Source organism: Pseudoliparis swirei, chromosome 12, assembly GCF_029220125.1.
Source record: "Pseudoliparis swirei isolate HS2019 ecotype Mariana Trench chromosome 12, NWPU_hadal_v1, whole genome shotgun sequence".
NCBI lineage: Eukaryota > Metazoa > Chordata > Actinopteri > Perciformes > Liparidae > Pseudoliparis > Pseudoliparis swirei.
The window spans coordinates 12476587-12502548 of NC_079399.1; the positions used below are offsets into that span (position 1 = coordinate 12476587).

At 40.6% G+C, this 25962-nt stretch overlaps 1 protein-coding gene across 1 annotated transcript; it reads right to left on the reverse strand.

Annotated features, from left to right (window-relative positions):
* Window positions 1–567: 567 nt before the first annotated feature.
* On the reverse strand, window positions 568–25887 carry enpp1 (ectonucleotide pyrophosphatase/phosphodiesterase 1). Its single transcript, XM_056428144.1, has 23 exons — window positions 24877–25887; window positions 20645–20717; window positions 17161–17224; window positions 15746–15843; window positions 15584–15663; window positions 13746–13865; window positions 12927–13036; window positions 12755–12820; window positions 12595–12667; window positions 11917–12025; window positions 10859–10990; window positions 10711–10742; window positions 10449–10576; window positions 8724–8793; window positions 8197–8284; window positions 6788–6972; window positions 6144–6183; window positions 5909–6069; window positions 4767–4902; window positions 4024–4098; window positions 2895–3027; window positions 1768–1912; window positions 568–1632 (listed from the first exon to the last, which is right to left on the reverse strand). Exons 1-23 carry the CDS (start codon window positions 25009–25011, stop codon window positions 1480–1482), a joined length of 2406 nt encoding a protein of 801 aa, XP_056284119.1. The 5' UTR covers window positions 25012–25887; the 3' UTR covers window positions 568–1479.
* Between the last annotated feature and the right edge of the window lie 75 nt (window positions 25888–25962).

The following is a 25962-nucleotide window of genomic DNA, read 5'->3' on the forward strand; positions in this document are numbered from 1 at the left end:
TCCAGATGTATATGCCTCAGTCCACGTGTGACAGAACAATGCAGAATAACACTACACCTCACACAGCAGATAGAAGAGGGACTTTCACTGAAACTTAGTTCACTCATTACAGCGATTGCCACTCTGGATTTTTCCCTTTGACGATGACTTTTCTGTGAGCTGCGATTACAAAACATTTGCTCAACACTTCCACATTGTTGCTAAATCTCAACTGCCACATCACTTTGATTACAACACAAAACAAAAGGAAACTCAGAAGGGAAGTAATCTCAAGTTGGTGACCTGAGAACGAGCTCACGACAGAGTTGTAGTGGTGCAGAGAGCTGCACGGTCTTACCTCCAGGCTGGCTGCACGGTCAAAGCGGTCAGCGCGAGGAAGTGAGATGTTATACACAGAGGAACCTACAACTCTAGAGCTCGGCTTCCTTCCTTTTTGAGCTCACGATACAGATGCTATCTGGGGAGGGGTTATCCTCACACGTTGTTAGATCCTTTATGCAGAAAGTGTTGTTGTGCAGCCCGGATCTGTTTGTGTATTGAGTAAGGAATAAAAAATACAAGTCACAATGTAAGTGTATTAGAGTTTTTATATGAAATTGTGTATTTGACCGTGGTTTCCACTTATAATCACAAAAAATAAACCTGGAATACGTGATGGAGATGACAACATTATTTGAACTATTCTATATTTTCTTCAAACTACCTGCCGACCTTAAACTTTTGTTGTAAAAAGCAAAGATAAAAAAGAGTGAACAGAAATTGTGTTGATCCCTGACATAATTTCAGCTACACGTATACACACACACACACACACACACACACACTCAAAACTGTACTCATCTCCAAAATGTCATTTAGCAAAGATCAAAATAAAATAAAAACATAAAATACTAAAAAACAACATTGTTGCTGCTGTATAAAAAAAAGACAAAAATAACAGCCATGAACATACAATGACCACATCTGGCAGGCTTCCTTTTGTACAACAAATTCTTGGGTGTTTTTTTAAGGCGGCTACAGTCAGCTGTCCAGATGTGTGCCAGCAGACCCAACTGTTTCCAGATTGTCATGTGTTTCTTGATGTGCCCCTGCCAATAAAACCAACTGTAGTATAAATAAATTTGTCTTTCATCAATACAAGTTTATTTTCCCTTTTATTTTGTTTCCATCTGAGGAAATACTTTGGAGCCACTCAGCAGAAGTGACGCCGTCTTTGGTTAAGAGCTGCGGAGCTCTCAAGCTATAAAACCATCCATAAAAATACATCCTCATCAACAAATATACAGCTATCACACATTGACCAATTATACATTTGGGGGGGGGGGGGAATCAGACAAATAAACCCAAATGGACAACATTTTCAGGAAACTTTTACAAATGAGGCACCCGTGAACTGTGTCCATGTGGACTTAGGCCTGTGGTGCAGACCAATATGGCTTCAACTGGAAATGAAAGCTTCATTTGATAATGTCTCAGATTTTACGCAGTCTGTAGCAACGTCTTGAGCTGTAGCGTCTCTTCCACTGATAACCTGTCGTGGTAGAAGCTGAGTCCCGCCAGGAGCTCGATGTCTCGGACCCGCGCTGTGTGAAACTGCAGCCAATCTTCCACCCATGTCAAGTCTGACCCGCTCTGAGGGGGAAACAGAAGAGAAAAGAAGAACAGAGACAATTTTCCATACGTTTTTTCCACTGCAGGATGTGTCAGTAGGTTTCTACAGAGGTACGTGTAGAACCGTGAAGGAGAGGAGTCAGTGGTGTAACTCACAGCACAGCTCTCAGTGTGGTCAGGTCTGTGGGGCAGGATGAAGGACTTGGCCTGCAGGGGACCCTCGCAGTCGACAGGGCCCAAGGTCGAGTTCCCACAGCTGGTCAGGATCAGGAAGAAGTGTGTCGGGACAGGCGCTTCATTCCTGGAGAAACACGAGATCTCGAGATCAAAAACGGCTGCCTCCTTCATACAAAATATCAATTTGAACTCATGCGTGAAATCATGTGTGAGCTCCAGTGGTGCAATCGGTCAGTGCGCGGTACTTATAAGACCATGCAGAGGTTGTGAGTTCAAGCCTCACCTGGAGCATTTACATAATTTGTTGAAGTATATACAGTTTTAATGCGGGCGACTGTGGCCGGTCCGTCCTTTACGTCAGTTGAAATTAAATGTAATGTAATGTGTGCTTTTATATGAAGCTGAAGCACAAGTTCAGTCAGGAAGACTCTTTTTACACTCCTTTTTATTCATAATCTCTCTGTGGGCGTTCACTTTATATTAACCAACCAGATTCTGCACAGTTTCCTGAAGCCAATCACATGGTTGCTGTTAAACTTTAATACATCTTCTCCTCTCTGCTGCTGCCAGTTGTCATTTCAGCTCAAATCGGATGCGACCCTCCTTCAACCCCGTCCACTCCAGTCAGCATCAGTCATTACTCCTCATGTATCATAGTAGGATTGCAGCAACTCCCCCCCCCCCCCCACCCCAGTGTCTGGACTCAGGGGGAACTCTGCCTTATCTGACCTCAGCATCACAATCATCATCATGCCACTCGATTATCCAACTGCAGGATGGAGTGCCTGCTCTTGTTATGGACATGTCATATAAATGATTGTTAACTCCTGATTTAAATGACCCAAGATGAGTTGGACTAGGGCAAAACTCCAGGTGTCAAACAAATGACCTGGCAGTTATGTTAAATCCCCTAAAAAAGTATTTGAATAAATGTTTTTTGGGGCTTTCAGTCGGATAAAACAAATACATTTTAAAATATCACTTTGGGCTCTTACGACTAGGTGTCTTTTACAAAAATTAATCAAGAAAATAGGCAGATTAAATGTTCATGTAACTCATTTTTGGAAGCAGCCCTAATCCCTCACCTGAATGTGTGTACTGCTTACCATGAGATTGCTCTGAGCGCATCAACGTTTCCATCATAGTCGTCATCAAATATCGGCCCACTCATGATGTTAACTCCGTTCAGCAGTTGTGAATATATTGGAAGAAGGACATCATGGATATGGATCCAAGCATCTGTGGTTAAGGAAACAACACACAAGAGCCTTTTAGTTTTCCAAAGTCACCACACAACAGGTGACAATGTCGTCATTAAAGAGAAGACGGTGATTACGTTATTACACATTTCAATAGAAAAAACAATAAACCCACCTATCTGCTTATTAATAAGTGTTTCATTGTTTGTTTCATGTTTACTAAACTGTAAAGACAAGATATAACGTGTTAATCAGAACTCGTCAATAGACGTTCCCAAAGTGTGGGCACAGGGATTCGCCACTAGGGGGCAGCATCTCCGAGCTGATTCATATATAGGCCTCAAACATACACAACACCTGGACTGGGGGTTTCTGCCAATTGGACCTCATACTGGTGAGAGAGTGTCTATGTATAGTGTGGGTGGCCCCAGTGGAAACCCAACCAGAGCTGTGTTTGATTGAAACACATTTAAATGTTAAATATATTAATCATCCGGCACGATGTACAAGTCTTGACATCAGACCACCTTAAAAGTTCATCTCAATGTGAAGAAAACTTACAGGATGTGGCAGGAGGATTAACTCTGGAAATGTTCCTCAAACAAAACCTTTGATTATGCTTTTGATAAAGAGCTTGACTGAATTAAAGTACAGTAGTCCCATATAATCACAGTGGTTAGATCGTTGGACTCATGTTGTGTCTATTTAAGACCCAAATGTATAGTCTGTTTTATGGAAAAAAGTATATTTCGCAATATAAATGGCTCTCGAGAACGAACAAACCACAATACCTGCAATTGGAAAACAAGAGTGTTTAACACACTAAACAGAGCAGGACATAATGTCGAGTATGATCCAGAGTATCTATTTAGCTTTCTAGTTAATTAAATTGTTCATTCAGCTCAAAAGATCCCCTTCAGTTGGCAAATGAACCCTTCTGACAACTCTGGAATTCAAAATTAACTTCTGCATCAACATAATTCTCATCTACAGCTTTGGGTGCGTCTAGAACCCAGGAGCAGATAGACCGACTCACCTTTAAATGCAGGGAACATTGGTGCCATGTTGCTCGTGATTAGAGAGTCTGCCTCGGGTCCGTAGGCACTTAGATCTAAAGAGAGACAACGAGAAGGGAAGTAAAATATAATGTGTTTGCAATTTGGGTAAAGACTTAAAACATTTAGTGTATGTTGTAAAAGTCTGATGTGTGAAAAGAAATAATAAAGAACTGTCTGAGACCGTGTTGCTGGAGATAAATGCAACAAAGTAGAGTCATTTACGGCTGCAACTCACGTTTCTTTTCTTTCAGCAATAACCTGCCAGATTTTATGCAATAAAGGAAATATTGGATTTTCTGGTCAATTGATTTATCCATCAAGCAAGTAATCGGCACAGCTGAAATTTCATTTCACTGCACAAATCTGAACCATGAGGAAAATCAAATGTCTAATGTTGGTAAGTCCAACTTTCTCACAGCGGTTTTTAGAGCTTTTACTTCTCTCTTTCAGTCAATCACTTCCTTTTGTGGAGCTACCTGAGGCCTGAATTGCAAAAGAAAAATACAGTGAAACTACGGCGTCTCGATAAGGCGATAAGGGGGAATACACTCTCTGAAACACATCAACTTGAATTCAACACCCGGCTGGGGACGGCGTGCTATGACCCCCTCCGCCATTTACATACATACATTGTCACTAACACACAGACAAACAGGTACACACACACACACACACACACACACTCTCACACTCTCACACACACACACTCTCACACACTCACTAGGGGGATGCAGCAGGCCGAAGGACAGATCGGAGTTGTTTCTGTAGCGCAGACACAGCTGGCTGCTGGCCGGTGGGATGCGCACGTCAGCACGAACACACTCCTCCATCTCTGGGCTGAGGGGTCGGACTCTGGTCTGCGAGACGGGGATCAGTCAGCGGCTGACAGTTTGGAGCGGAACACTTGCTTGTTATGCAACATCACTTGGCTTGGTTTTGCTTTGTCAGTGTCGGCGAGGACACGGCGCTGTGTCTGTTTACAGAGCTTTCTGGAGACTCAGCTCAATGCCCTCACAGAATTTGTTTTTTTAATAAATACAATTTCCAAGAAGTTTCCTGGTAAAGACGATACAACTTGGTGCTCATTATAGCTAAAACAGTAACAATGTTACATTTGTAAACGTACAGTAAATTACCTCTTATTCCAAATAATTGTGAGTAATGAAAAGAAACTCAGGTCAGCTGTTCCTTTTGCTAAATGCTAACATCAGCATGGTAACAACTCGCAATGAAAGGATTTACATGTTCGATGTTTGACATCTTACTGAATCAATGCTCCATGGGTTAAGAGTTTTGATAGTGCTAAATGAAAGGTCACATGTTTACCTAATTTCTTAGGATTATTTGCAAGAATAGAAATGTAGCATGGCTTCATGCTTTTCATCGACCAATTGTGGGCAAATTAGCTTGAAGCTCGCGTCAAATGTTGCTTACTCTGAGAAGCTGTGAAATTGAAGTTTTCTGTGGGTGTACAAGTGGGTCGAGCAAAATACAGATTTAAAAAAACAATATAAAACATGATTATTTCAAGACAAAATGAACAGAGAGGGTTAAGTACAACCATATTCAACTTGTAGTGTGCCTGAATGAAAATACATCCTCAGTAGCTCCATCATTCAGATGGAATAGTACAACAGTGTTTCTCCTCGGAATGGATCACTCTGCCCAAAGTCACGAAACCTCAACCGCATAATGAGAAAGACAAGAAGAATTTGAGCCAACATGAGCACAGAAGATGAGTAACAGCTGCTTAGGAAAGGTCTCAGATATTTAGAAACAATCTCCTGCTATGTCTCAACCACAGATGAAATACAGCCGGGATCACTCCACCGTATAGGCTAAGTTGAGAGATAAAAGACTCACCAGAGGCTGGGTGGTGTACGACACCCACAGGGGCATGAGGCGGTCTTTGCTGTATCCGTTGAGGTAGTTAGATTGGTGGAGAAGACAAAAGGTGGCGCCTGGTTGGACGACTCGAGGGTCACCAAAGGGGTGGTGTAGGCGACGTAAACTGGCTTTGACACCTAAAAAAGGAGAGTGGATAAGCATCACACAACGTTTTCTCAAAAAAGCGTAAAATAAAAATAAAAATACTCACTGGAATTCGTTGAGATGAGATCTCTGTTCAAATCGGTCACCTAAAAATAAATGATTGTCAGTATGCTTGTGGTAAATACATTCAAATCAACACTTTCACCATTCAGTGTATAAAGCCTGTGACGTTTTTAAATGTCAATTTGAAGTTAGTAGAACTGTAACTGGTAATTTGACTTCTAGATAAATTAATACTAATGAAAGTATTTTATTTCACTCAATTTAAAATCATCTGCTTCAATAAAAGCCCATGGAGAGGGAAACAATCACTGTCACAGCAAAAACGAGCCCACAGCCATGTTCGCGGCTCTTTCCCGAATTAGAACACAATACCAGCTGAGGCCGATGGGAATATCATTAGCTTTGTCGGTATTTAGTATAACACAATGTGAACTGATATAGCACTTTAAAAATGAATCAATGACAATTCATCCTGACAGAATAATGAACGTGTGTATTTTTGTATTTCTACTGATAGAAGTTGAGGTATTTAAGGTTAAGTGAAAACTCAGCTGCATTTATCCTTCGTATTCATCAATATCTTCATCACATTTCATGGCAATAGATCCCAATGATTTCCGGAGCAAAGTAGTGGCCTAATCTCACAGACAAGCACTGCCATGACCTCAATAACTTGTTGGCACATACCGCTGTCTTGCTCTGGGATGTGCAGGAGCACTGCAGGTCGTCAGCGGGGGCGGGGCCACTGGCCTCACAGGGGGTGTCATGGGAGAGCTGTGCTGGGTGGACTGGCTGGTGGACAGGATTCTTCAGAAGGTGGTTCAGACTGCCATGAGTGCCGTTGTTAGGAGCGGGACGAATGCCGAGAAGATCTAGAGGAGAGAAAAACGGAACATTTTAAAACTGACATTTTTTTTTAAGAACACAGCACGTCGGCATTATTTTTCACAACCTTTTCAGGAATTCGGATATCTTTACAGACAGTAAAAATAATATTTCACGATACAGTCGAGATACAAGGGTTTGGTGACAACACATGTTGGAACCAGTAATATGAGGAATCAGACCGATTTTAAACTACAATATTTTAGCTAAACAAAGCAAGACATTTACATTTATATAAGGTTTTTTTCATCATTTTTTTTGTGGAAGTCATATGAAACGGTCCATAATTGAATCATATGAACTGAACAAATTACTGGGAAGGGAATATTTGTACAATGTCTTCTGTCTTTTGCTAACATGTTAACAACTAGATTGGAGAGCATCTGTACTTGGTCCTACTTTGACCTGAAGTACTTACTTAACGCTAGTTGTGAGCAAATATAGTTTGTCAATGTCATCCATGTTTCGTGTGTTCCTCTTTGGTTTAAACACCTGGGTTAAACTGTCGTTCTATATCGGATTGTGTTAGTTCCTCTTTTTGATGAAATCTGGTTGATGCGGCTGCATTTTATTTTCTGCTGCTCTTTTTTTGGAGGCACTAAACAAACGGAAATTCGGTGCAAGGGAAGTGAGTGCACCGGTTTCCTTTTCCAAACTGTGTTTAACTGTGTTTGAAGATTTCAGCAATTGGACGGCAAGCGATTCAACTCCAGAAACTGCTCAGAAACACTAGTTTTGTCAATATACCTCGAAAAGTCTCTGGATGCCTCAGGTCTCTAGTTTGTGGCTGTAAAGTTCCACAAGGCTGGATTATCCTCAAGGTCACGACAGGTCAGTGTATACAGTGACGTCAAGTTTAAAACAAATGGTCTCACTCTGTGAAATGGCTGCTTCGGGGATGAATATCATCACACATGATTATACTTATTCCACTCAGAAGGGTCTTACTCTTGGAATTGCATAATTTAGATATGACTAATATTAAAATACACAATTCTTAGAATAGACGGGGTAAAAAACACAATTAAACTGTGTGCAAAATATGTGGAATTATTATCATAAAGTGGGCATGTCGGTAAAGGGGAGACTCGTGGGAGAATATAGAACCCACTTTAATTCACAGTCAGATAAAGTATTTATTTAAATACTAAAATGAAAGACTAAAGAAGTAGAAGCTTCAGCAAGAGGAGGATAAAGTACATTTCCCTTACCACACATGAGGTTATATATTTCAATGTTTTCAAAAGGAGGCACAACAGTGTTTTCCTTCAATCCTGGACCGTAGCCAATGAAGATTGCCTGAAAAAAGTAGATACACAATAACATATTGACATTTATGATGAGAAAGTACAGAGAACTATCCAAACAAAACCGTTGGGCCCGCAAAGGGAAGCTTCATTTAAACTCTGTATGTAAATAACACAATGTCAAACACGTACAAATATTTGAAATGAACTAAAGTAGAAAAATGACCTGACACAACCTTGAAAAATATAGTTTTTTATCAACTGACAGATCATTTTCCTAGAAGAGTCAGCAGCTAATTTAACCAGGTCAAAAACTTCCGTGACGTCTTTTGATGATCTGTTTTCTGGAGGCAAAAAAGCTCTAAAAGATCCGGCAAGGTAAAAAAACTAAAAGTTTAGGCGTTTCCGACCCTCTTGTTTTTCAGGATACAGGATATTGTGATAAACACGTATCATGACGGATGAACACATGTGTCTTTCCTTCCTCTGACCTGCATGTTGGCGAAGAGGTTGTCTGAGCCGTGGAATCCACCGGTGCAATACTTGAGTTCCTGTCGGTTACTGTCGGGATAGAATAGAAACATTTTATCTGAGGAGTTCAAGTGAACACAAAGTCAAGAGAGGAATAGAAGGTCAAAGTCACAAAAACACTGATAGTTCTGTGTTTTCATCTTGTATTCAATTTCAAGGTCAGGCGAATTAGAATCTCTATCCGCTAAAGAGCAAGCCATACTGCACAGCAACTATATTAAAGTGGACTGCATTCTTCAGCCTGAAACAATTTTCCATGATTACATGGTTGCTATCCATCAAACAAGTTGTACAGCTCTTGTCCAACATAAATGCCTCATTCATTATAAATGATGACTAACTCTAATGACTGTAAATGCTTCAACTTCTGTGTGGCCGAAGAAAGCTTTCCCCCATCACCGGACATTTACATTCATAAACACACTCTGGTAACTTCTCGTGCATATGAACTGTTAATTCCGTGAGATTATTTAATCTTTGTAATTTAGTCTTCCACCAAGCTAAATAAATAGTTTCAGGTCATCCTTTGTTTTCTAACTTTGTCCTTAAATTTGAAGATTGTAATTAAATTACATGAGCGGTAAAGATAGTTTTGCAACCCTGCTGAACTTTAAATTATTATAGACTAAATTAATGGAACACAAATAACCGGTTAGTCATTAAAAGTCTTGCCAGTCTGTCACAAAGTGTTTTTGCTGACAGGCCCTTGTTGCCACTGGCTAGGAAGTTTGACACAGAGTATTGCATTTTATGTGAAAACCATAAAGGAACATTGTATTCTAAAAAATAAATCAGCTTGGTCAGCTCTCCGACATTTAGTTTTAGCAGTCTGGAGAATGCTCTTTTTATGTCTTTTTCAAGGAACAGAGGAAAACTGAATGTGTGTAAAACAGCATTTGAGTTTTCAACCACTTCTAATGTTCTCCTTCAGGGAATGGAGCCGACTCAAGACTTGGCTTTTCCGTGTGGGCGTGGCCTGAGTGATTTGTTTGGGCCGCAGCTGGGCCAGGTTATTAAGCTCCCTAGGTCTGCATGACACATTATTGAGATTTGGGATGAACTACGGTTACTCCCTCTTCAGTGTTTGTTTAACCCTTGTGTTGCCTTAGGGTCATTTTGACCCGAATCAATATTACACCCTCCCCCCGCCTTTGGGTCATTTTGACCCGATTCAATGTTTCACCCTCCTGTTACCTTTATATTTACTAACATATTTTACCCTTTGGGTTCAATTTGACGGCAGCAATTAAAACCTCCAGAAAATTATTAGAATTAATATTGTTTTCCAAGTTTAAGTGTGAGGCACTTTATGTTTGTTTGTTGACTACCGAAAGAACACCGACATTAAACATTGAATGGGGTCAAATTAATCCTAAGGCGGGGGGAGGGTGTAATATTGATTCGGGTCAAAATGACCCTAAGGCAACACAAGGGTTAAGAGACATTTAAGAGTGTTTTGGCAGAATCATGACATCAGCAGGTGTCACTTGATAACATGCATTTGTATCTGGTCATAAAGTTCAAGAATACATTTCCAAGCTCAAACTGACAAACCTCAAAGGGGTTTGGCTGAATAAATTACTGTATTTAATGTCAGCTTGAACCATGCCTGTTATGTTTACGTCATTGCTGACAAAGTTTGATGACCTCACAGAGTGAAATCTGTGGCCTGATTGGTGACTTACAGCGCTGCCTGCCACCCCTGCTTCATGTAGAGGTGTCCTCTCTCTATACGCCTGTTGTTAGCAAAGTGCATCCTTTTGGGGAGGTTTTCTTTGAGGTACGGCCTCATTGGCTGGTCAGCGGTCCTGCACTTTAGAACAGACACAGCAGAGGGTCAACCCACAGCACGGGGAGAATGGGAATGTTTGACGTGAGGTCAAGCAAGCAGATAATCTTTCTTTCTTCTTATCAACACAAAAGTCACATTTGGAATACTTTGCATACCGACAGGTTCTTCATCAGACCCTCATAGTCAACTGAGGAGGGAAACACAAGGACAGGGTCAGCCACACTGGTTTCACACAAACTGACACTAAGTGATGCTGCAAGGCTGGGAGGAAGGGGAAGTCGGGGGTTATCGACAGCAATTTACAGGAAAAGTAATCTTCTGGAAGGCGACTGGGTCTGATGCGAGCAGCCGCGCCTTGGATGACGGAAAAGCCATCCGTTTTGTTCAAGTAGGTCGACACATATGCTGCCTTTTCACAGGAAGCCTCCTCCATGCCTGTGTAGAATACATTCACGTGTTCTTATTATTTTCTATTCATATATGATGAAGATCTGTGTTTTAATTTGTAAAGACTTGACACATCTAGCTTTGTGAAGTTGAGGACCGAAATCCGTCATTCTACTGTGTTTGTGTATGATGTGTCTTGTTTTCTTTTGGCATGACTTAAATGTTCTTTCCCTGGAGGGGCACAAAGGTTTATCTCGTCAGAAATGCTCTTAATTTGTCAGTTCCACGGTTTAACAGCGGATTTATAGATTTGTACTTGTGTGATATGTGAGCTCTGATAAGTCCTTCTTTCTTGTCCTCGATGGCTTGCTGGGACAGCACAACACAATTACAACTTCTTTTGGAAATTATGTTTTTGATGAAGATAACTGGGCATCGACGCTGAACCACACATTCCTGCACATTTATCTTTAATATACCTAATTACAAGACTAAGCATATGGTCTCCAGATGTCCAGAGAAACCTCTCGTCACAGAATACCCTGAGAATAGTTTTTACCAGTTTACTCCCAGTTAATACACTCATTTTTCATCAGATTTCCCTCTCACACGAAACTGTAGTTGGCTCATGTAACAGGTGCAGTGACACAAAGAAGTTAAACATTTGAAAAAGACAATAAGTCTAAAGTCCTCCTCACTGGCACACAGGCTTTAAAACCACGCTACATCTTACTACTGCGTACATCTAGAGGGATGACCTGAGTTTGTGTGTGCAAATGCACAACTTCTTTTTTAAACACCCAAAGAGAAAGACTTAAAGAGAAAAAACATTCACCTTCCTCTGAATAACTTATGTTTGTACCAAAAAATGTAATTGTACATTTCAAAAGAATTTAAGGAATTAGATGGAGTTAATGAGTAAAAGGACACCACAGACTATCACAGCATGTGTGCAGGCTGTGTCGTGATCTCACCGTGGTCCGATAGGATGATAATGTTGACACAGTGGTGCAGGTCTCTCTGCGTCAGGCCATCCATCAGCATGCCTATAATCTTGTCCACATTTTCCAAGGCCTCAAGGACCTGAAGGCACAACATCATGTAAAGCTTTCACAGATGTCACGCGTTACTGCTGCACGAGAACAATAGTCGGGGGAACTGTAAGTCCATCCAGTTAACACATCAACAATAACTTGCTCCAGAAAATAAACAACAAGCACATTCAATGGACTAAAATGACTGCGTCAGCATGGTTCATAACCGGAATTTTGTCCGACTATTGTTTCCAAGGATGAAGTATGAGCTTCATGTACTTGTTCGGTCTCGTCTGTTGTTCTTGAAGTGATAAGATAAGATAAGATAATCCTCTATAAGTCCCACAGTGGGGACTTTTCAAGATCACAGCAGCGGGTGTACATTAGAGCATTACAAAAATACAAGATACAACACAATAACAATACTAAATACTAATACTAAAATACTAAATATACAGAGGAAACAAAACATAAACACAAGGCAGTGACCAAAGTGAGTTTCCAGCAGGTTACAGTGTCTAGGAAAATAAAGTGCTGGGTGTGCCAAGATCTCTAGTGATCTACTGCAATGAACAACCAGCTGATCGTTGCATGTTTAATGTTTAGCGACAGACCAACCTGGCTGCTCGCTGGTCCATAACGATGTCCTGATGAGTCAGGTTCTTCCAGGTACAAAGTGTAGAAGTCAGGTCTAACATTACGAAGACAACAGTTCAGAAAGCATGTTCAGTGGTGACTCACAACGTAAAATATTTGAGTGATAATGAATGTGTGATACCTTTCTCCCTGGGGTAAACTGAGCCATTCAAACAGTGTTGTCACTCTCTGCTTGAAATCAATGTTCCTGTTCACAAAAAAACAAACATATTATATTATCTAAGAGTATATTTAAACACCAATAATGTTTGCTGTTGATATTCTTCTTTAGATTAAAACGGCATCGCTCTTACCTGTCATACAACTTGTATAAGTCTGGGAAAGAGCCGTTGATTCTTACATCTGAGCCAGGCCAGAAGAAGGTTCCTGCTTTTAGTTTCTGATGCATGGCAGTGATCCAGACCTGAGAAGAGGAGAGGAGATGAGCAGAGGAGAGGAGATAAAAGAAGAGGAACAGAATAGAAACAAGATGGAAGGGAAGAACGGAAAAGGAAAGAAAACGAGAAGAGATAAGGGGAATGGAGAGGATATGAAATGAGAGGAGATACAATAAGAGGAGAGGAGGAGAGGAGATGAAAAAAGATGAGGTGGGACAAAAGAAAAGGAGACGGTAGTGAACAAGACACAAGAGGAAAGGAGAAGAGACAAAAGAAAGAATGTAAAACAAGGGGAGATGAGTCTCATCTGTGTTCTTGAATAATTCAGAAAGACTGAACTGTCCCAGACTAATACCTCATTCGTTCATCTCAGTGCATTTCATCAGCAACAGTGTTCAGGTCATTAGGATAAAAGTGTAATCCCTCACAGCCCAACCAAAACTGATGGACATATAACTGCATATCTTTGTGTTGAATCAATACCTATTATACTGATCTGCAGGTAGAAGTGTTTTGTAAACATGCTTTGGCAGATGCACTGTGTTGTATTGGTTTATTACCAAATAATGAATTCCAGGAGTCATCTCTCATTTATTAATTTATTTTTATTTATTATTAATTTATTTTAATTTTATTATAATTTCTCTAAAGGAGGTGTTATTAGGTTACAGTTTTGGACTGAGCAATACATCTCTACCTTTGTACACAATATCAAAGTTGCACATATTTACTTACAGGCTCTCCGTTGTACCATTTTGGGTTGAACTTCTCCTCACTTTTCAAGCTGAAGAAAGCGTTTTGGCTCACATCGTACATCTTGTTGTCCACGATTCCATGAGACTCAGGATAAAGACCCTGTAGAGAAAAACAAGTCACGTTAAGCTGTTTCTATTCTGTGGATTTAAAGGGATGATGTCCCCTCTCTTATGTATAACTGGTAACCACAGCTCAACCAAGAGAGGTAAAAAACACTCTGTAAGCCCCTCAGTTCTGCTGCTGATCTTCTCTGAAAGCTAAGATAAGCCATTAAACCTCCACTGTAACATCTGTGTTACTGTGAAGAGACACTGAAGGAAAGCACCAATTATTAATATTTATTATAGTGAAAAAAATATTATTTTTTTTAGGTATTTTCCAAAGTGGCATATTGCACATTGTAGCCCACTGTAGTTATTTATCAGGTTGGAATAAAAACATTTATTTTAAAGATAAAATAAGCTAATAAAATGCATTACATTGTTAAAGGTTAACATAAATTGTTTCTAACCATTTTTTACTTGTGACTTCTTATGGAAAAACGCTTTCTACTTGTTGAGCCAATAAGATACATCAGAAAAACATGGTGTTCCTCAGCTACCTTGTGTAGTCTACTCAAACAAGGACAAACAGTCATGGCGGCTAGTGAAGGAGACTAATGAACACTGGATGAAGCCATCGCATTTAGAAACAGTCAATACAATTCAGTAAATAATTATTTTCATATTAAATATTTAGATGTCAATTAAATAGTAATCTATGTGAGCAATAATGAAAAATAATGCACATTTGGTTATAATAATCATTAGCTTATAGTGAATGTGTCACAGGTTTTCACAGGTAAGCCTCAGGTGCAGAAAACTAGGGTGGAATCCAGGTTTGAGTGAAACAAAAAAAACTCTCTACTTCGGAAAAAGATAAAACATAAAAACTCTTGCTTGAAAGCAACAACAAAAAACATTCGTAATCACCATGCAAACAAAGACTGAGAGTGAGACATCGAAACAGAGCCACTAAGAGACTGAGATAAAGACAACAAACCGACAGGAGCCCAGGGAAAGACTGGCACAATATATAGGAGGAAACACACAGGTGTACGGCATGAGGGCAGGTGAAGGGAATTAACCAATCAAGGAGACAGAGGAGTGGCTGAGCGCAAGTGAAGGGAATTAACCAATCAAGACAGAGGAGAAACAGAGGAGACATTGTTAATATTAATCTGATTTATTGAAGGGACCGTAATGTCTAGGTTCTGGCAAAACATCAGAAGAGACGGCACTTTGCCGCTAGAAATGGGCCGGAGAGAGAGATATTGTGTCTGCAGCTCAAGGCTAGCTACACGCCTAACAGTATTCAACATTCACACATGCTATCAGTATTTACACATACCAAGAGGGGGCGCACGGCCAACAGACAGCCCCCACCCGGGGGTAGGAGTGAATTCTCATGAGAGACTAGAGCCAAGAAGAGGTCAGGGGGTGGGATATGTACCTGTGACGAGATCTGTGTCTTAAAGATTGAACCTTAATTTGGGGGACAGTGTGTTTTTGGCCTCAACTTGCATGTTGAGAGAGAGCTCCCCGTGTGATTGCAATCGCTGGTGAGCATTTGTACTTTGCTTTTGATGAGTAAATAAACGTCTCCCTAAAGGAGAGAACGATAGCAGACTGTGGATCTTATTATTGTAGAAGCTCTTCCAGGCTGCCAATTCTGAATTACGCTACAACATCGAGGAGAGACAGGAGACACAGAGGAGAAACGGAACAGGGCGTTACTGAATGTCCATTAAACCAACCCCTGACTCAGAAAAGACTTACAGTTACAATGCTGTAATGGTTGGGGAAGGTCTTTGTGGGATAAACGGACCTCAAGTACGGCGTAGTTGTTCCGTCGTTTCCTGCAACACAGTAAAGTTCAGTCCAACCGGGATGCTCAGTAAACCGTGACAAACTGTGGAGTCAACGATGTCCGTGACTTACGTAACTTGTTGATGACACGAAGGTGGCTGCTGTGATCTTCAAGGTACTGCGACCTAAAACCGTCCAAGGACACCAGGATGAGAGGTGACCTGGAGAAGCTGTGTGGGAGCACAGAGAGGAAGAAAGATGCTTTAAGTGGACATTGAGGGGCTTTTGTGAATGGGAAACGGAATAATTACTCAGCAGGAGACATGGATATCTTTGGCCCCAGGAGTGTAGCAGCAGTGTTTTACAGTAGGTCTGTGTAGACTCTGTAGAGACTACAAAGCTGCTCTTTGACTGAACGGGTCAGAGGGAAAAAAGTGAAATCCCAGACTACACAAACACAAAGAGGAGGAGAACAGGAAGAGACATGTGACTCAGATCCTAAATCAAAGACGAAGAGATGTCTGTTGTTCCCCGAAGCAAGGCATGGTCCTTTTCATTGGGAGCACTACAGTAATTCAATTATCTGCGAGAGTAACATGTTAATGCTTTACAATGTGTGATTTGTTTTACCAATATCAAAATATTACAGTTACATAGGGCATAGTATTGAATATCAACCAGAAGTATCGAACAGTGTCAAGTAATGCAGGATGCTGTTAAATGATGCGTCATGTTACACGCTGTCGTTCATCTATTGTCAATACATTAAAGAAGAAAATTCTATTGTAAATGTCATTTTATAAACAATTCCAATAATTGATATCTAATTGGAGCATTACATCAGGAATTAATTAAAGATTTTACACATGAATTAATAATATTATAATAATACACAATAATTGTATATTAAAAATATATACATGATACATTTTATTTTCAATCAGCACTTTTGAGAAGAGCATCCTCTTTGTGTGTTAAGTTTTCATAAAATAAAAGTGTGGTTAACCAACAGAAACAGCCGAGACAAACCCGAGACAATGAGTGACGTTGAGATGAAAATACAACATTTCTTTTCTTAAAATAGCTAAGATGGAGCTACAGGTTTTCTTTTCCATTGTGTAATGACACTGTCTGGGGTTACTCCCCCAGCAAAGCAGAAACACTTACACACGCACACCCATACACTCACCATCACATGCCCGATTACTCAGTCATTAGCCTGGTTTCCATAGAAACAGTTTATTTCTCCATAAAACCAACCATGAAAAGAGAATCTTGTGTTTGGGTTACACACTGCTACAAGACAGACAGTGACAGAAAAGTCTTTCTATTTTTCTCCGTGGCCACAGTTTAATTTCCACTGAGCACTACTAGGAACAATGGGCTCAACTCAGGAAAACTGTGGGAGTTACAGAAGAAAAGCTTCATTCTCAGAGCGGAGAGGGCCTGCTGTAATCCTCACTAGGCCAGCTGAGATTTGAGGTATTGTTTTCTATTAAAACCACATCAGTTCTCACAGAACAAGCAGAACCAGAGTATTGTATTACCCAGGTGGACACCGTGGCTGTTGAAGTTCCTCATCTGCGGCCTGCAACCAGAGCTCCCCATCAGCTGGAAAAGAGGAGTGTTAAGTCAGTGAAAAGAAACACATGGACTGAGCCGAGAAACCTTATAGGCCCCTGAAAACTATCTCCAATGAGTGAGTTTCTTTGAGTTTTTAAAAAAAACATAATTTTCCCGGGATATTTTCCCAATGAGATTCAACATGTCTTTTGCAAGGAAGTTAGGACCAAGACGGCAGCATGAAATGTGTCAAACAACAGACAGCCAAACAAACTGAATAAAGAAAGGCAGATTGCTAAAACAGTGTTTGATTTGTCCATTCTGGGCTACTGTAGAAACACGGAAGGAGCAACATAGCAGACTCAGAGAAGCAGCTGACTATCTTTAAATATATATATATATATATTCTAAGGTAATAACAAACACAACAATTCTTATTTCAGGTTATTACAAACTGAAGAAAATATACTTGTTGACATTATATTCCATTTCTGTCAAAAGAGCCCTCTAAATGGTTCATTGTGGCCTTTTAAGAGTTCCCCTGTGTGGGCGTGGTTGGGCCCAGTTTGATTGACAGCACTGACAACTGAAGGAAACAATCATATTTTGATGGAAAACTCATCAGACAAAAATATGTTGTGTAAAATAACTATTTTAACCTTTGGCAGAAGATCTTGTGTACACGTAGGATCCCATCTGAGGAAATATGTTTTCAAGGCCATTATTGCCAATTCAAATAGGATTAATGAGTCATTTTTTGCCAAATAGTCCTCCACCGATTCCTCCCAGAAAGAGACTGAATGTTTCCTCTGTGCCTTGTGGCCAGTGAAGTCTTTCCGCTGTTTTTGGAAATAGAAGAGCGCACATCTCTGAGAACCACATGTTGCGTAAAAGCATAAATGGATAACACACACAGACAGACTCCATGAACAAAGACTACACACGTCACATTTTTATATCAGATTTAGTGCTGGAGAGAATTGTTTTCATGCAACAAAACCTGGAGAAATAAAAACAGTAACGCTGCTTTTTTTTTTTTAAGAGGTGTGGCCACGTCATATTTATCAATTGAGGTCATTCATTCATGTGAACAAGAGACATCACTATCTTTGACTCATTTAATGTACATAATCTGAACTACAACACCTATAACACAGACGTATTATTTTAAACCTGCAAACAGACAAACTATGTACACATCCAGCAGACACACCAACATTAGCATTTATCTGGATTCATCTTTCTGACAGCATTACACATGTAAAGCCAATATTTACTCTTCTTTTAGTTCTCCACCGAGAAAATATCTGGCTCTGTAGCTGCCAAATACTCCACTAAATTCACTGGATGTGATTTCTGGTGGCTGGCTGGCCCGACCTAGCATATACAACACTTATTGATCATTAGCTGTGTGAGGAGCTAGCACAGCATTATCATAGTAAGTGAGTTTAGATTTCACTGGATAAAACCTTTGTTTACATTTCCAAAGAATGAGGTTTGCATCCTACATCTAACCTCGACCCTCCTCCTTGTGGTCCAACAACGTGGGGTGAAGGTGTACAGTGTCTACAGTCTGCAGCTCGCTTTAAGACGTATTCAGAAAAAAGAAACACAACATCTGGGATGTGAGGAGGACGCCGGGTTTTTGATGAGGAAAAAGAGTCAAATTAAAACTAGTGCTTCTCATTTTGGTCTTGCAATAAAGTGTGATAGTAGTGAAGTAAATCTTTGAGTATTTGTCTGTCACTTGGAACACAATAACCTTATACAAATATTAGTATTACTCTTATTTTCTCCAGACTATGTCATGCTCAAGAACATTCCCACAGTATAAGGATTCCTGTAAGCAGGAATTTGGACCACCTCGTTCACCTTTCCAGCAACTGTCCTCCAGAAACAATCTGTCAAGTCTAACTGGACGCATGAGAGGGAGTCTTAGCATGCCGGTGAGAAAGCCCCTCCCCGCTGCCTCCCCAAGCTAGCAGTGTGGTTTGGACCGAATACAGGGATGCTCCGTCTCAGGAGACGAGTTGCTGTGGTCTGTAATCCACGGGGAAACCCGCTCTCAGCGTTTTATACTACACACTGTGAGCCTCTAGGAAGAAGTAGAGTCCTGGGTTATTTTCATTTCCTTTAATCTGCGCCCAAAGGCCTCACCGAGAAAGCTACGTTAAGATGTACGCTCCAACAAAGCTGCATGTAAAAAACAGCTAAATAAGAATCTGGGTGAGTGCAGAGTCAAGATTTATCCTCCCCATATGGCTTTCATGTTCGCTGGGTGGGAAATATAAGTTAAATGGGAATGCCACAGCAGAGAGCACACCCCGCCCAGGCTGGCGACGGTTGCCCACAGTCACCACCGCTGCCCCCGAAATGGAAGAGGCGTTGGGCACGGCGGTTTGCAACAAAGAGCGCACTGCACCGCTGCCCACGTCCAAACGGAGGGAATCTATAGCTGCAGAGACATGCCGACCTCGGGTGAACATTCCCGTCCTGCTTAAATATGTGCTCAAGACGTGCTTTACGACAGCGGGTAAAAACAACAACACTTGGATTGCACCACCTATCGCTTTCCCCCGACTGGCTGGTTGGTAACATGACCCTTATTTACTGCTGCTCTAAATACTTCCAGAGTTTCTGAGTGATCTACTGCAGGCTCTATGTGTACATTTACTGGGGGCCCGAACAGCAGGATGTCCCGTCGCGGTGAGGCTCGCAATGACTTACAACTTACACCTTGTATTTTCATCAGCCTTTTCTGAATAGGTGCTACGAAATATAACCCGAGTGAGTTATTTCAGTCTGCCTCTCCCGTTGCAACCAACATATCTTCATCCACGCTCCGTGTGGTGAATGAAAGCCATATGGCTCACAGGACGCTCAGTCAGAAAATATAATGTGCCGGTGATATTTAAGTAAATGTTTTGAAATTAACGTTTTGAGAATTGGGTGATATTATATCTGTGGGAATAGCAATCCATGTGAATGGGGATCAACAGTTAGTGCCTCTTTCCTGGAGCAGCACTGCACACATTGTACACATTAAGGCCCATATGTGTGTGTTTTTATATGATTATTTCTCCATTATTTTGATGGTAGTTTTATTTTTCTTCTGAAAAATAAGATAATCCCGAAGGAGAATGCTTTCTAGTGTCCACTGATCAGATCAGTTAGTTAGTTTAATTTTTTATTGATTCCAGACACAACAAGAAGTCATACAGCAGCAGAGCTCAACAACATCACCAACACTCAAGAATTAAGCACATCTACATTGGACTAATTATTCTCTGTATTTTTTGTATTTCTCACAAAAGATCACGTTGTGTATCCCTGTCGCTTAAAAAATGGCTTCATTGCATTTCTTAAATTAGACTAAATAAAATTGGTTAACCATTCAAATGTCAAAACAGATTCAAAAATATGCTCACGTGGTAAAATCAAGAGGGGGAAATGGTCGTCAGTCCTTACCTTTTTCATCGCTGCTCTTTCTCAGTGAAAACACCACGGCCAGAATGACCACCAGTAAGCACAGCAGCACAACCTGAAATCCAAAGAACAAAAGTCAGGACGTTTGTTGAAGATTACAGTTCATAAATAACATGTAGCTGGACTGCCAGCAAACATGACCAAAGATAGATTGAACTTTAATAAGACTCCACAAATTCAAAATGAATAATGATCAACAATTTTCTTAAAATAATGCATCATAACCAAACATTTTACCTGATAGCTGTTAATAAATATACCTTCAAATGTAATGGAAGTGAAAACTGAAAAATCAATCTTTAGATGATACTGTGTTCTACTGGCACTCGACACACTCCAGTTTCAGCAACAAGCACCGTGACCATATTATTAACATACTGCAACCGACTTCTGGATCCTTAACAGAGGCCATAAATCAGCACATTTTGAGGAATCCTAACAACAGAAAGCTCGCTCTAAGTGTTTAGTTTTTTAATCTACCCTCGCATTGTTATTTAGGGATGGACACATTTTGTTGTTCGGTCCACTACTTTGGTCCAGACTGAAACATCTCAACAGCTAATGGATGATTTGCCATGAAATTCAGGATGAAAGTTCATGTTCCCTGTTCCAGGTGTCGCTGAAGCCGATAACAGCTGACATTGGGCAAAGGCAGAGTTCACCCTGGACAGGTCGCCACTGTCTCACATAGCATAGAGACAGGCGACCATTCACGCTCACATTCACACCTACGAGTCTCCAACGCTGCCACGGGGAGAAATGCTAACCCGGGATTTAGGGATCGAACTCGGGTCCCTCTTGCTTGGTGACAGTGCTAGCCACTACATCACTGAGCAGCCCTTCCCCCACAGGACGACTCCGACAACCTTCCTCACGTCAAAATAGTTTAACTGATGACATCAAGGAAAGTAAGAATCTGGTGATATTAAAAACATTTTTTAAAGACATGACTCTGGACAAGTACAGACGTATCAGCATTGATGACGCATCATAAGTAACGGGTAATGGGGACAATTTTTGTTTGTTTTTGTTTTGTTGATTGTTTTATGTATATGTAGGTATGTGAATTTATGTGTGTGTATATACGTTTATATGGGTGTGTGAATTTGTATGCATGTGTATATGTTTATATGTATATATAGGTATATGTATATGTTCTCTAAAATAAGTATTTTCATGAAAACATAGGTTAGGGCACTTATAAGCTTGATAGCTTCAGCCTTGACCCTTTCGGTCAGCCACTTTCTTCTTTTGTTGAAATTTTGATTTTTGTATATTATTGCTGATCGAAATAAACTAAACTAAATTGCCATTTACTCCAACACTTTGTAAATAAATACCTACAAACTAATGTGTTCCCCATAATCCACAGCTGTACTTTGTGCTTACTGGTGAGCGAGGGTGGGACTGTTATTTATTTTTAGAACCCTTCCCAGTGTAAACAATCATTTCCACCTTTTCCACCATCTACAACTATGTTGGTGTTGGCCATCTGTAGTTGAAAAGTGAAAGAAGGACGTATGTCTAGCTGCTTCTTCATCAGAAGCTCAACTCTGGTCTGCACAGAGATGGCCGCTCACTGGGGAGGAGGGTTAGTAACTCGAGGGGCGTTTCAAAGAGCTCTGTATCTGTTTATTTAGAGAGGTGGGTGTTCACCCGGCCTGCAGCGGTTAGCTTGGTTGTTTACTTTGTGTGGAGTTTGAAGGCAGTCCTTTCAAAACATGTTTAATCTATTTTACCATCTTGTGGACACTCAGATTTATCCTGGCACCACCTACTGGGACCGGGCCGGAGGACCACGAGCTACTTCTGAAAGTGGAACTGTAAACGCTTCCTCATCACATGACATTGACGTACTCCTCTCCTCTCTCGCTACACAAAAAAATATATATTTTAAGTTGTCTGATTTTCTGTGATATTTGAGTCTGTCAGACGACGTTATTGCACTTCACAAGATCTCAATATGATTTCAACAAGATAACATATTTTTAAATTGCATTGTCATAAAAAAATATTGCTTAAAATATCGAATATAAATCCTTTTTTTCCAATGCAGAAAACCGTATCTTTGTTCAGTTTTCAAAACTAAGATTTAAGATAAAGCTAAACAAGACGCATAAATACAACAGACCACACTTAAATGGTTAAACCATTGTTGATATACTCAGGGAACGAGTTATGTTGTGGCTTATTTTCCTTTGTTTTAAGACAAATACAACTCTCTGACTCAACAGATTATATATTTTCATGCTGTACTCATTCATGCCCTTTCATTTATTAATTCCAAAATATGTGGTAGTGTGCAGTCAGCCATAAAATCAGGATTGTGGGAACCATCATCCTCGAGTAATCCATGTAGTTTAATTCACATAAACAAGAAGGCCTAGATGGGCACGAAGACATGCTGTTATGTGTGTCTGGGAGACTCCATGCACACACAGAGAGAGAGAGAGAGAGAAAGAAAGAAGAAAGGGAGAGAGAGAGACCTGCATTGGACAAGGCTCTTGAGAAAGACGTGGTTTTTGTGGGTTGTGAAAGTAAACAGTCTGGAACCTTTTCTGACTACCTTCAGTTCTGTCTCTTTGTGTCTACACAGTAAAGGCCTGATTAGACTGTTGGGAGTTCAAATGAAACTACGACGATGAAAAAAAAGCATTACACTTTTCTTTGACGTGTCTGAAAAAAGGAATGCGTCGTCCTAATGTTTGAGGTGTTGCAAGCATCTATTCACAATATCTTAAACAACCCCGCAGTACATCAAGTCCCAACATCACAATTATAAACAGCTGTACAGTGGCTGATGTATGACAGGAAAGAGTATATTAGTGTCTAGACTTTGCCACATGTGTATTTAATCAGTGCCAAGCAGACAGCAGCTGAAACACCAGTGCCTGTTGTGTGAGCTGCAGTTTGCTAGTAAATAGTTTAAAAGGTGTGTTAACTCTCAGATGATTTCTGACTAAGTATCTCGAGTTGCATCTCTGAGACTTATCTCTTTCACTTCTCTAAATTCCTTAAATAGTGAACTATTGCATTGCTCTCCAATTGTTAGCTGAAACGTCACTCTTTTGGATCACAATCGTTACCGTGGTCGTAAAGCTCCATTTCTGTTGAATAACAAAGACGGTGATGTTCTCCACCTGCAGAGACTCTTCTGGCCTCTGTCTTTTTGCACTGGACTGAAAACATTTGGTTTGCACCTTCACACTGACAGTCTCCACTCTTTGACAGCTGTGGAAAACACGAAGAGTAAACAATGAGACTGTGTGTTTGGATGCCTGGTGATTAATAAATCATGTAGCCGATGACTTGTCAAAATAAATGTGTAAAAGCCTCTCATCCAAACCCATCCCATCATCACAACTGTTTATCCGATTTAGGATCGCGGGGCGCTGGAGCCGATGCCTAAAGGCGAAGGCAGGGCATACCAGACAATTCAGGCTCACATTCACACCTATGGACAATTTAGAGTCCAGTTATCCTGAGCTGCAAGTCTTTGGACTGTAGGAGGAACCCGGAGAACCCTGAAGGAACCCACGCTGACACGGGGAGAACGTGCAAACTCCACACTGAAGGACTGCCCAGACTGGGATTTGAACCTGGGTTCCTCTTGCTGTGAGGCTCACCACGGCACCACCCTGCAGCCCTCAAACCAAATCGACATCTTAAAACCCCCCCAAAAACTGAAAGATTTGCAGTTTAAAATCATATTTGACAAAGAAATGAAGCAATTTTTATTAATTGAAGAAATTGGGTTAATAATGACATGTTCGGCACTTTTTTATATTTTGTATTAAAAATGACTGACACAATTAATCAATTACCAAAATAGTATTAAATTATTAGAACACATATTTGTTGTTGTCGATCGACTCACTAATCGTTCCAGCTCTCCACTTTACACTCAGAATCTAATTGATTTTATGGACACAGTTCAAGTTTATAGACACATGCTATGCTCCTACAGTCACAGCAACACACCTTTTATAGAAACAAATAGCTAATAGAGTAATATGAAAAGTTTATGAAGGTAAACGGTGCAGCAAGACACATGTTTTACTATAAGAGTGTGGAAGTGAATAACAACATGTGGCCTTAAGTCAGAGAAGAGTTAGATCGTTAGATAGGTAGGTAGGTAGGTAGGTACTAGGTAGGTAGGTAGGTAGATGGGTAGACAGGTAGGTAGGTAGAGGTAATCGCCTCATTGCACGTACCCCAGTGATGATTTTACAGTGGTTATTCCTCTTCTCTCCCCGTCCAGTGGGTCTCCTTTGACTCTCCAGCTCTGGAGCCCCAAACAAAGACGCAGCCTGCTCCGCCGAGGGGTCCTGTCCTTTGGTGACGTTCATGCTGCTGACCGCTGCGAGCTCCTGCCAGTGTTTCCCAGGAGTGACTGAGGGGCAGGCAGAGCAGCTTCCCCTGGTTGAGGAGGAGCATACGCTGCTGTGTGGGAAGGGATATGACCCCTCTGCTCAAGCGTGGCACCGCCTTGTTTCTTGACGTCTCCAACTTTACGCAGCAGCAACATGCGATTGATCTGAGAGAGAGAGAGAGCGAGAGAGAGAGAGAGAGAGAGAGAGAGAGAGAGAGAGAGAGAGAGAGAGAGAGAGAGACTGATTTAAAAAACAGTCAACAGTCTGCTATTTTGGCTCAAGTGTCATTTTTCCACTGAATTCTGCTGTTCAGTAACTGTAATCCACTTAAGAAGAGCTACAATAGAAGACAAGAAAATAAAGACAAACTTCATTCTGCATATTTCTGCCTCAAAAGTGTTAATAACATCTAAGCTGCGGAATTAGAACAGAGTTCGTCAAAATCAGTCGCACATCTGTTTAGGAACTTAAATAAAAACGTACCGTGGAGCGACTGGATGCTGCCGCCATCTGGTGGTCAGACTGGGGTGGTGCACTGCACGTCCTTATCGGTTTCGCAGACAAATAAGTGTTGGAAAGTTGAGTTGCATAAAAAGGCCAATAAAGCACAATCTGAGATCGAGAACGGATGAATCAATTGTGAGTATACATCAGCACATAATTTAATACATAACTCTTCAGCGGGGAAAATGCACAGCATTAAGCCTGATTGATTAGTTTAATATTGACAGCAAGCTAGCAGTAATCCACTATCTTTCAACCTCCCTGATTGACTATTAACTCGTTTGTGTAATTCAAAACGGCATTATTGTTAACGATATTTTATAGGGGTTATATATATATATATATATATGGGGTTATTTTGCAAGAGAAAAACACAAATAAATCATAATCATCATTATTATTATTATTGTCATCATCCTATCA